We start from the raw sequence: 12,350 nt of genomic DNA on the forward strand, positions 1-12,350 counted from the left end.
GGGGGGGGGGGTTGAACTGTCCTGGCATTTTATGCACAACATTTAGAAGCTTATGTCACACATCACCCACTCTTCTAACCACTTGAAGACAAAGCCCTTTCTGACACTTTTTTTGTTTACATGAAAAAATATTATTTTTTTGCAAGAAAATAACTTTGAACCGCAAAACATTATATTTATATATATTTTAAAGCAAAGGCCCTACAGATTAAAATGGTGGGTGTTGCATTTTTTTTTTTCACACAATATTTGCGCAGCGATTTTTCATACACAATTTTTTTGGAAAAAACACACTTTTTTAAATTTTAATGCACTAAAATACACTATATTGCCCAAATGTTTGATGAAATAAAAAAGATGATCTTATGCCAAGTACATGGATACCAAACACAACATGATTTAAAATTTAAAAAATTTAAAAAGCGGCGACAAACTACATTCATTTTTAAAAGCCTTTACAGGTTACCATTTTAGATTTGCAGAGGAGGTCTACTGCTAAAATGACTGCCCTCGATCTGACCTTTGCGGTGATACCTCACATGCATGGGGCAATTGCTGTTTACATATGACAACAGACCGACTCCCTGAGACAGGGGTGCTTTTTTTTAAAAAAAATGTTTTATTATTTATTTTCCTTTTTTATTATATTTTTAAATTGTGCCTTTCATTTTTTTTTTTTTAATCATTTTTATTGTTATCTCTGCTTCCGGTTTCTTAGGCCATAGAGATGATTGGAGCCGTTCTGGTCTCTGATCAGCTCTATGGTCAGCTAGTGGAACCACCGGCTGAATTCTCGGGTTCCCTGTTGGGACAGGAGAGCCAGAGAAAACCATGGAAGACAGTGGGAGGGGGGGGAGAGTTCCCTCCCACTGCTTGTAAAAGCAGTCTAGAGGCTAACTAGCTGCTAGGATTACTTTTACATGAAAGCCGACCACTGGCTGAAAAGAATGATACTAAGATGATACCTAAACCTGCAGGCATCATTCTGGTATAAACAAGTAACAACAAAGCCTGGGGAATGCCCAGGAAAAAACCCAAGCCTACTTGCCAACCAGCTCGCAGACAACTGAATTAACCTGTTTAACAGTATGCATTAAAAACAGGAGTTTAGTCCGCACGCATTTGCAAACGCATGTGTAAGCCACAGAGCCACGTCACGGCACCCTGGTATCTGTGGTCCTAACACTAAAATATAAGTGTCCCCACAGTGGAGTCACATGCATTCTGATGGATAAATGAGGGCAGGTGGACAGAAGAAGAGCCACCCCTTAAAGGTACAGGAGCACACCAAGCAGCCAGCAAATAGCACAATGGCTGCAAAGGTGTTGGTGCGTTGCTGAAACAATACATTCTGGCATAACCACTCAAAATCCAGCAACATACCAGTACGTTGCTGGTCCTTGTTGGGCATATATTGTAATGTTCTTTTTTTCATGCAGCCTGTGGGCTGAACGAAAAAGATATTGATCGGTGGGTATGCCCACCATTAGAATACCGCCCTTCATCCACCCACTTCTAATGATGGGCATACATGCACCATTTTTTTTGTAGGAGGTGTTAACTTTTTAGCACCTCCTACTTCGCTGGAGTCACTGATTTACGTATCGTGGGAGCAAACGCTGTTGCTGTCAAGATAAATAAATCCGTGCTGCAGCTGAATGGCGTACCTGCTAAGCAAATGATGGTTAACAATAAAACAAAGTAACATTACAATATAACAGTCATGCCGTTTACACACGACCGAACTTTTCGTCGGACTGAACTCCGAAGGACTTTCCGACGGAGTTCCAACGAAACGGACTTGCCTGCACATGATCACACCAAAGTCCGATCATTTTGAACGTGATGATGTACGACTAGACTAGAATAAGGAAGTTCATAGCCAGTAGCCAATAGCTGCCCTTGCCTCCTTTTTTGTCCGTCGGACTAGCATACAGACGAACGGATTTTTCGATCGGACTCGAGTCCGTCAGAAAGATTTGAAACATGTTCTATTTCTAAAGTCTGACAGATTTTTTGACAGAAAAGGTCCGATGTAGCCCACACATGATCGAATTGTCCGACGGATTTGTTCGGTTGAAAAGTCCGGTCGTGTGTACACAGCATAAGACTTACCATACCTGCAAAGCAAATACAATAAAACATTGTAAAAATAAAACATTTTTTAACGCAATCTGTGTCTAAAAAATATATGTCGAAGCATGGGGGCAATCCGCCCCTAATGTTAGGAGCAAATCGCTCCTCCACCCCTGCTGCCCCCATGCTTCGGCATATATGCTCTTTTTTTAAATGTGGTGGTGAAATCACCTCCGACAGCGCTGGAGTCACGGCTTTACATATCGTGGGCACAAACGCTGTTGCTGTCAAGATAAATAAACCCGTGCTGCAGCTGAATGGCGTACCTGCTAAGAAAATGATGGTTAACAAAACAAAGTAACATTACAGTATAACAGTAAGACTTACCATACCTGCAAAGCAAATACAATAAAATATAGTAAAAATAAAACATTTTTAACGCAATCTGTGCCTAAAAAATACATGCCGAAGCATGGGGGCAATCCGCCCCTAATGTTAGGGGCAAATCGCCCCTTCACCCCTGCCCCCATGCTTCAGCATATATGCTCTTCTTTTTTTTTTTTTTTAACTGTGATGGTGAAGTCACCTTCTACAGTGCTGGAGTTGCTGATTTACGTATCGTGGAAGCAAACGCTGTTGCTGTCAAGATAAATAAATTGGTGCTGCAGCTGAATAGCGTACCTGAAAACAAAAAAATGGTTAACAATAAAACACGGTAAACTGTAACGTATAAAAGAATTACATACGTGAAAAGCAAACATGATAAAACATAGTTACAATAAAACATTGCATTGTAGAATACAGTAAAAAGAGCAGAACAATAGAGAGAGAATAGAGAGAGAGCAAACAATAAAACAACTATTTAAAAAAAATATTTTTTGGGGGGGAACGGGGGTGTACTTTTTTTTTTTTTTTTTTTTTTTTTTTTTTTACACTTTTATTTGTAACTGTAATGGTTCAGTTTCAGGTTTGGGTCTCCCAAAATGCAATGGCATCTTTGGAGACCCTGTGAAAGTGTATCCTAGTCTGTGCAGTGCTGTACCCTGCGCTAATACTCCACTAGTATATGGTAACATTCAAAACATTCACTAATGCAAAGACCAGGATGGTCAGGACAGGAGGGCAGTGGCGTAGCGTGGGTTGTCAGCGCCCGGGGCAAGGCAAGTAATTTGCGCCCCCTAACCTGCGGACAATTCGCACTCCCTGAGTCCCTTTCCTTCCTACAATAATACTGACCTACCTGACCACTAATCTGATTCCTATACTGACCACTACACTATACTATTACACTATACAATACACTGACCTATCTCATTCCTATATTGACCCTTACACTGACCTACCCGATTCCTACATCGACCACTACACACTGACCTACCTGATTCCTATACTGACCACTACACACCCCACCAACCTACCCGATTCCTACATCGACCACTACACTACACACTGACCACTACACTATACAATCCACTATACAATCCACTACACAATCCACTATACACTGACCACTACACTACACACCACACCAACCTACCTGATTCCTATACTGACCACTACACTATACTGCTACACAATACACTACACTATCCACTGACCACTACACTACACACCACACACCACTAACCAATAACCACCACACACTGACCACTACACACCATGAACCACTACACTATGACCACTATACACCACTAACCACTACACACTGACCACTACACACCACTAACCACTACACACCACTAATCACTACACACCACTAACCACTACACACCACTAACCACTACACACCACATTGACCACTACACACCACTACACATTGACCACACTACACTACACACTGACCACACTACACACCACACTGACCACTATACTACACACCACACTGCCCACACACTGACCACTACACTACACACTGACCACTACACTACACACTGGCCACTACACTACACACTGACCACTACACCACACACTGACCACTACACCACACACTGATCACTACACACTGACCACCACTACACACCACTACACACTGACTACTACACTACACACTGACCACTACACTACACACTGACCACTACACTACACCACACACTGACCACCACTAACCACTACACACCACTAACCACTACACACCACACTGACCACTACACACCACACTGACCACTACACTCCACTACACTACACATTGACCACACTACACACTGACCACACTACACTACACACCACACTGACCACTACACTACACACTGACCACTACACAATACACTACCCACAGACCACTACTACTCAATACACTACATACTGACTGCTACACAACACTCTACCCACAGACCAATACACTACACACAATACACTATACACTACCCACAACACTATACATTACACTATACACTACCTTTCTGGCTGCTCCCTCTCCCCAGACCATATCTACTCCCCCGGGCCGAGTGAGTCTCTTACCTTTTTTTTCTTCCATCTGCTCTGCCTCTGCGCTGGCGACTGTCACACTGCCTGCCCCGGCGGGGACATGATGATCAGTGACCCGGGCCGGAGAGGAGGAGAAGACAGCGGCCACAGACTGCCTGCCGCGACAGCCGACGGGGACTTGATTGGTGACCCGGGCCGGAGAGGAGGAGCAGGAGAAGACGGCGGCCACAACGAAGGCCAGCCCCGCTCCCCCGCGATTGAGGAGAGGCCAGCCCCCCTGCCGCACATGATCCCTTTCGCCCAATCACAGGGCGCCAGTGGCCGGCCTGAGAATTAACATGGCGGCCGGAACGCGGGGTCACAGAACATAGAATTTAGATGTATGGAGAGAGGGTGACACATACTGGAGCAGGATTTCGCCCCCCCAAATGTTGCGCCCGGGGCCTACGCCCCCCTTGCACCCCCCACGCTACGCCACTGCAGGAGGGACAATAATAGCGGGTGTCACGCCTATATCCACGCTTTCTACAGACACAACATTTTTTGGGGGGCTCGTTGGGTAGGGGTACTCGGGAGGACATACGGAAAATGCCTCTCATGCAGCTGGCTTACTGCATTTGGATTGGGAAGTTGGGCCACAGCACCGTCTGGAAACAGAAGGGCTGTGATGATCTCTTCCTGGAATTTAAGGAAGGATCCAGTTCGTATGTATATGTATAGCACATTAAGCATTCAGCAGAGCCAATTGAAATAAGTATACAGACACTTTTTTGTACCAGCATTTGGCCTTACGGGTAATTAGGCATGGCGCCAACAACTGGTCGTTGAGGTCCACCCCTCTCATATTAAGGTTATATTCGTGGACACAGAGGGGTTTCTCCACAACACCAGATGCCGTAGTAATTTGGACCGTCGTGTCTGCGTGAAGGGAGGACAGAACGAAAACATTCCGATATTCCCTCACTTCACAGCGAGCAAATTATTACACTTGAAGCAGGCTCTCTCCCCCATCCTAAGACGGGACTCTACAAGACGCTGGGGAAAGCCCCGGCGATTAGATCGCACGGTGCCACATGCTCCAATCTGATGATCAAACAAGTGACTAAAAAGTGGCACGCTCGTGTAATAATTGTCCACGTACAAGTGGTACCCCTTTCCGAATAAGGGTGACACCAAGTCCCACACAATCTTAACAGAGACTCCTTATGCAGTCTGGGCAGTTCTCCGGCTCTACGTGACTATCTCTTCCCTCGTAAACCATAAAACTGTATAGCCTGTGGCCCTGTCACAGAGCTTATACATCTTGACCCCGTATCTGGCACACTTGCTGGGAAGGTATTGTTTGAAAGACAAGCGGCCAGAAAACTTAATCAGGGACTCATCAACGCAGACAACTTGATGGGGAGTAAACAAGGCTGCAAAATGTTGGTTTAAGTGGTTTACGAGGGGCCGAATTTTGTAGAGCCAGGGTCACCCTGAGGATGACAAAGTTCATTGTCATTGAAGTGCATGAACCGCAAGATCTGCTCATATCGTGCCCTGGTCATGGAGGCAGAGAACACGGGCATATGGTGAATTGGGTCAGTGGAACTCACTTTTTGGTTATGCCCATGAGGAGGGATAGGCCCAGAAAGGTCTTAAATTCGGAAATCGTAATAGGTTTCCATTCTCTGGCAAGGGTCAGCTGGGGATTAGCGGAGATGAATTGAACAGCATATAAATTGCTTTGTTCCACAATAGATCTATAGAGACCTTTGGTGAAAAACAGCGAATAAAAATCAAGTGACGTAAAATCAACGGTTTCCACCTGAATTCCGGGTTGGCCAGTGAATGAGGAAAGTACGGGTGCTGCAGAAGTGGTGGGCTCCCAATTAGGATTGGCAGATACAGCAGGAAGGGCACTATGGTGCTCGATGAGCCTGTCTTTGTCTTCTTGGTGGCTGTGGGACACTAGTTGTGCTTGATCTGCACTTATGGGACTCGCCACGCCACCAAGTGTTACTGCAGTGCTTGGTTTGACTACGACCAGGATATACTAGGCCGCTGGTGCTTGCCAGTTCACCAGAAGGATGAGTGGCACTAGTACTGGCTCTCTGCTCCATACGAGAGCCCTGCGGTTCTTGCACCTCAACGACAGCAGAAGAACGGGGTCTGGTACGTCTGACCTTGGCAGGGACCACTACTCCGTCGTCAGAGCTATCTGTCAGGGTGCCACTGCTGTCTACTGGTTCGTATTCTGAGCCTTAATCTGACAGATGGGTGACTTCCTCTTCACTATCATGCTCAGAAACGTGTAGGCCTCTTCACTAGTGTACCTTCGATTTGACATTTTGGTCTCTAAATTTAGTGGTACACTAGTGAGACTAACAGGAAAAAGAGCTCCTGACTGTCAGCGACTGATTCAAACGCTACCAATAAAACTGTTAGTGCTTGCAGGAATCAGGCCTCATTGGTCCTCTAACGAACTCGACTGCCATGGGCACGGTGGGGGGGGCGTACTTACAGGTACGTCCATTTGCTCACCCGTGCCATTCTGCCGACGTACATTGGCGTGCTGCGGTCGGAATTGGTTAAACTATTTAAACACTAATAATCAATGTTATTGCTGAAATCGCCACTTAATTCCAGTTTTTTTTTTTTTTTTTATAGTACTTAGTTTTTTATTTGTGCTCTGCAGAGCGCTTCCCTCTCTAGTGTGGGCATGTGAGGCCCACTGGCATTCTCTTCCTGGATATGGTGATGCTGGATAACCAGCATGCACCTACCCTTCTCGCGCCTGCTCCGTTTACACTGGGCTCAAGGAAAGGATTATTATCGTGTTGCCATAACAACGGTCGGCGAAGGAGGAGGTGCCCGCCCCATTGTTATGATTTCATGGCGCCATTTCCGGTTTCTAAAAAACGCACCACTAGCCCTCGGCGCTGCCCACTGACTCCTAGGATAGGGTGACACACTTCTCCAAGGGGCACTGGCGAGCACAGGCGCCGAGGGAAATGACATCAATCGCCGTGGAGAGGAAGTGGCAGAATAGAAGGGACCCCATAGCAACAATGAGTAAAAAAAAAAAACATTTTTTTCCAAATGTTGTTGCTGAAGGAGAATGCTGTGGATTTAAGCTGTGTTGCACTCCTTCACTATATCAATCATGCCATTCATTCATAAAAATTTAGTGTTTTTTTTTGTAAATGTATGGCCTACTAGAGCTGTTGAAAGTGTCTTTACTAGATTGTTCTATGTTTTTGGACCAATTCTGTGCTGCTGCCTATGTTTATATTGTGGAAACTAAAGAAAACTTGACAACTTTTTTTTTTTTTTTTTTATTCTTTTTTTTTTTTTAACATTTTTATTTATTTTTCATGTTCCTATCCACGTTTAACTTGTTGTAATGGTGTATATAAACCAAAAAAAGAGCAGCGCTAAACCCACCAAAATTTAAATTGTACAGTAAAGACCAATATAAAAAGGAATCAGTGTAAAAAATGAATTTCAATTAAACTAAAAAGTCCATCTTCTTAATTTCAGTGTTTATAGTAGAACCAAACTTGTAGTGTGTTCAGAAAGTTCAATTTTATCCTCCACCGCACCACCAGTGCTAAAACACCCAAAATGCTCGCTTACCAGACAGCAAGCAGTAAGAGCTTGCGACCTATACCCGGCCAGGGCCTTTATCCGGTCAGGTTCCAAACAGATGGATACCAGGAAGAACCCTCAGGCTGATCTATATACCAGGCAGGGACCGCCAAACTCGTGGTTCACAGATACCAAGTGTAGGTAGATGTAGATACCATTCAGATGTATCCCAAAATGAAAGAATGGTACCATAGCGTAATACTGATGACATATTTATTAAGAAATAAGAAAGCCACTTACAGAATTGTAGTCATTTAAAAGCAGATTAGCCGGCCGGCTCGTACAAACACCCGTCCCTCGAACGGCACACGCGAGACATCAGCACGTCAGCTCCTCCCGACGCGCGTTTCGTCATATAATGACGTCGTCTGGGGTGCCCTTCCTTTGGGCGTTCTGTGGGTGGGCTTAGGCCCCTTTCTGAGGGTTTGAATAGGTACCGATACCACACTGGTTACCGCCACCAAAAGGGTGATATTAAATACCGCACCTTTTTTTTAGTTCCTGTTTTGTTTGTGAATTGGATTTAACAGATCTCCGCACATTTTTTTTCAAAATTTACCGACAATATTTACATTTTTTTTTTTTTTTGTTTCCTGCAAAATCTTTATTTTTTTAATGAATTGGACTTTATTTACCGCATGCGATAATTTATGCAAAGGGATTTAAACATCCCTTGTATTAGAAATTAAGATGACAGGTCCTCGTTATTGAGCGATATGGGGACAAAAAGACCCTAATTCTCTCATTTAAAAGCAAAAAAAACATTTTTTTTCCAACTTTTCATTTAAAAAAAAAAAAAAATTAATTATTTACTATGCTCTGGGGCCCAGAAGTGACATTAGGGCCATCTTGCCCTCACTTGTCTCTATACTCAGCTAACGGCCACATTGGCTCGTTCCCGGGATTCACCGATCCGTCAGGTAAGCCCTGGAACGACCGGGAACCTTCTAAAAGTGATCCCACGGCGAATCCACCCACAGGACCACTTTTATGTGAAAGAGAATTGGCCATAGTAAAAAGATAAAAAATACCGGGATTATGGCAGCTAGCTGCTGCCACAACACCGGTATTTAACGTCAAACTAATGACGTATTTTTACTATGGACCAGCCGTCAAGTGGGTAGAAGATGTCATTATTGGATGTTGTATCACTGGAGCGAAGGTGAGTATTGTTCTGCTTTAAGTAGAAGTCCCTCCAGTTAGATTGTGTATTAATTATTAATAATTTTTCTTAACCAAAAAGTGACATTTTTCCTAGAAGGCTTCCAAACTGGTTCCACAAAACCTTTTATTTTATTTTTCTTATTTTTGGGGGGGATTTAGGAGGACTGGAAGGAGGCTGGTGCAGCGCTCTTTGGAGGAATGGAGGCTGGTTGGGTGAAGCCCCTCATCGGTCCTGAATACCCCCTGGAGAAAGCCCCCCAAGCTCATGAAGACATCATACAGAGCAGCGGAGCCACCGGAAAGATGGTCTTTGTTATCTAAGTGGAGTTTTCACCCTCAGACCAAAGAACACCAATAATTTTGTAAACTGATTTACCGGTATTAAAATAAGAACAATGAGCACTTATGTATTAAAGTTAATCTTGTTGGAAAACTTTTAACATTTTGGGGATTATTAGTTCACTTGAAAAGGTAGAATTAAATGGAATTTTGCTTCAAACCGAAGTGGCTTATTATATGGGTTCTCAGTATGAGGAGTGTCGATACTGCGGGCACGGCAGAGATCACACTGCAAGGAGCTGTGCCCAGGAGGCAGACACCAGCCAACTATCGGGGTGATTTCCAAAATCTGAACAACTAGTCATCACGGCCAATCAGGTTCCATCTTTTAAAGAAGAACTATACTGCATCTGAGCACCACAAACCAAAAACACTATCTCATTCATTTTTAACCACTTGCCTGCTAGGCACTCTTACCCCCTTCCTGCCTAGGCCAATATTCAGCTTTTGGTGCTGTTGAACTTTGAATGACAATTGCACGGTCATGCAACACTGCATCCGTATGAAATGTTTATCATTTTATTTCACACAGATATTTCTTTTGGCGGTATTTAATCACCAATGGGTTTTTCATTTTTTGCTAAATAAACTAATCCCAAAAATTTTGACAAAAAAAAAAAACTTTTTCATGCTTTTTTAAAATTTTGCAAACGGATACGTTTTCTCCTTCATTGATGTGCGCTGATGAGGCTGCACTGATAGGTGACACTGATGAGGAGGCACTGGTGAGCACTGATTGGCAAGCACTGGTGGGCACTCTTGGGACTGCACTGATAATCAGTGCCCTGATTATCGGTATACACGTCCCTTTTACACAAGGTGGTTATCGGCTCTCTTCTCCTCTCCTTTATGCTGTCAGCGTGAGGAAAGGAGTGCCAATAACCGCCTTCTGTTTACATCCGTGATCAGCTGTGATTGGACACAGCTGATCACATGGTAAAGAGCCCCTGTTTGGCTCTTTACCTTAACCTGTGATCAGTAGTATCTGTATTGTCTGTTTCCCTCAATCTGTGATCAACAGTGTCCGGAGGGCGCAATCACAGGAGCCCGTCATATGACGCCCTCCCAGAACTAGCCGGCCGTGCTGTAGCCGTCATTTGGCTATAGCGCAATCGGCAAGTGGTTAATGTTAAAAACAAGCTCACCCATTTATCCATGACTCCATGCTTTATTTTGCTGAGAAATCACTTTGAAAAAAACCCCAAGGATTTCTAGCAGTGGCCATATTGAGTAAGGGCAGATGATTAATTCATGTAGCATTTACTTCCTGGAATCCATCTGCTCTTAGCTGAGGCGTGCATGCAGGAGGTGTGCTTAGCTTAAAACCCCCCACGCTGAAGACTCCTGGGATGTATGACAACTTGCCTAGGCCCGAAAATCAAGTTACTGAAGAAATAAAAAGAAAAAAAAAGTTTACAATTTTAAAGTAAAGAAAGTGCCCCTCCTGAACCATACCAGGCCACATGCCCTCAACATGGGGGGGGGGTGCTTTAGGGCAGGGGGGCTCCTCCCCACCCCAAAGCGCCTTGTCCCCATGTTGATGGGGACAAGGGCCTCTTTCCCGCAACCCTGGGCGGTGGTTGTGGGTGTTGGCAGGCGGGGGGCCCCCAGATTCCCCCCCCCCCCATGTGAATGAGTATGGCCTACCCATTCACCAAAAAAGTGGGTAAAGACACAAAATAAGTTTTTGACAAGTCCTTCATTAAAAAATAAAAAACAATGTCCCCGATGTAGATCCATCGTTAATTATGCCGCCCGCCGCACTGCAGGACCCGAACAAAGAAAAAACCTCTGGTCTCTCCGAAGGCTCCTAGCATCTGCCTTCTCCTCCGTCTGACGTTTTCTTAAATAAGTAAGGGCCGGAGTCACCTGATGATGTCATTTGGTGACCCTGCCCCCTTGTGACATTAACGACCCAGCATGCCTAGGTTGATGGCATCGCAAGAAGGCAGGGCCACCCAGTGACGTTGGCGGGTGGCCACACCCCTTAGCTATTTAACCAGTTGACCTCCAGAAAGCCTTTTTTTGCTATTTGGCACTACGCTAATTTAACTGGTAGTTGCGCAATCATGCAACACTGTACCCAAAGCGTATGTCCTTTTTTTCACACAAATAGAGTTTTCTTTTGGTGGTATTTGATCACCACTGGGATTTTTATTTGCGATATAAACAATAAAAGACCGAAAAATTTGAAATCACGAATCTTGGGCCAAAATGTTTTCAGCTACATGTCTTTGATAAAAAATTCCCAATATTGATTGGTTTGCACAAAAGTTACAGCGTCTACAAACTATGGGACATATACTGGATTTTACGCAGCTTTTACTGCCTATCGCATTTCTTGAGGTGCTAAAATGTCAGGGCAATACAAACTTCCCCCCCCCCCAATTTGTCATGTTGAGTCCATGGAAGATTACATTTTTTTGTGTCAAAGTTTTTGAAAAATTCCCCAAATTTTTTTTTTATAATCTTTTAATGTACAACATTTTAATGCACAAAACACAATATATTGCTCAATTGTTTGGTAAAATATAAAAGGTGATCTTACGCTGAGTAAATAGATACCAAACATGACATGCTTTAAAATTGCAGCGGCGACAAACTATGTACATTTTTAAAAGTCTTTACAGGTTATCACTTTAAGTTTACACAGGAGGTCCAGTGCTAGAATTACTGCCCTCGATCTGATGTTTGCAGTGATACCTCACATGCAATTG

General features: G+C 44.0%; 1 protein-coding gene across 3 annotated transcripts in view; it reads left to right on the forward strand.

Annotated features, from left to right (window-relative positions):
- The window catches only part of LOC141103760 (quinone oxidoreductase-like), a 35,654-nt gene extending 25,861 nt beyond the window's left edge, over nucleotides 1-9,793 (forward strand). For all 3 annotated transcript variants that reach the window (XM_073593730.1, XM_073593731.1, XM_073593732.1), the window contains exon 9: nucleotides 9,454-9,793. In XM_073593730.1, the coding sequence (XP_073449831.1) occupies nucleotides 9,454-9,615 (162 nt within the window). In that variant the 3' untranslated portion in view covers nucleotides 9,616-9,793. The remainder of the gene's footprint in view (nucleotides 1-9,453) is intronic.
- Nucleotides 9,794-12,350: the final 2,557 nt, after the last annotated feature.

The sequence above is a fragment of the Aquarana catesbeiana genome, linkage group LG07, assembly GCF_042186555.1.
Source record: "Aquarana catesbeiana isolate 2022-GZ linkage group LG07, ASM4218655v1, whole genome shotgun sequence".
In the NCBI taxonomy this organism is placed as follows: domain Eukaryota; kingdom Metazoa; phylum Chordata; class Amphibia; order Anura; family Ranidae; genus Aquarana; species Aquarana catesbeiana.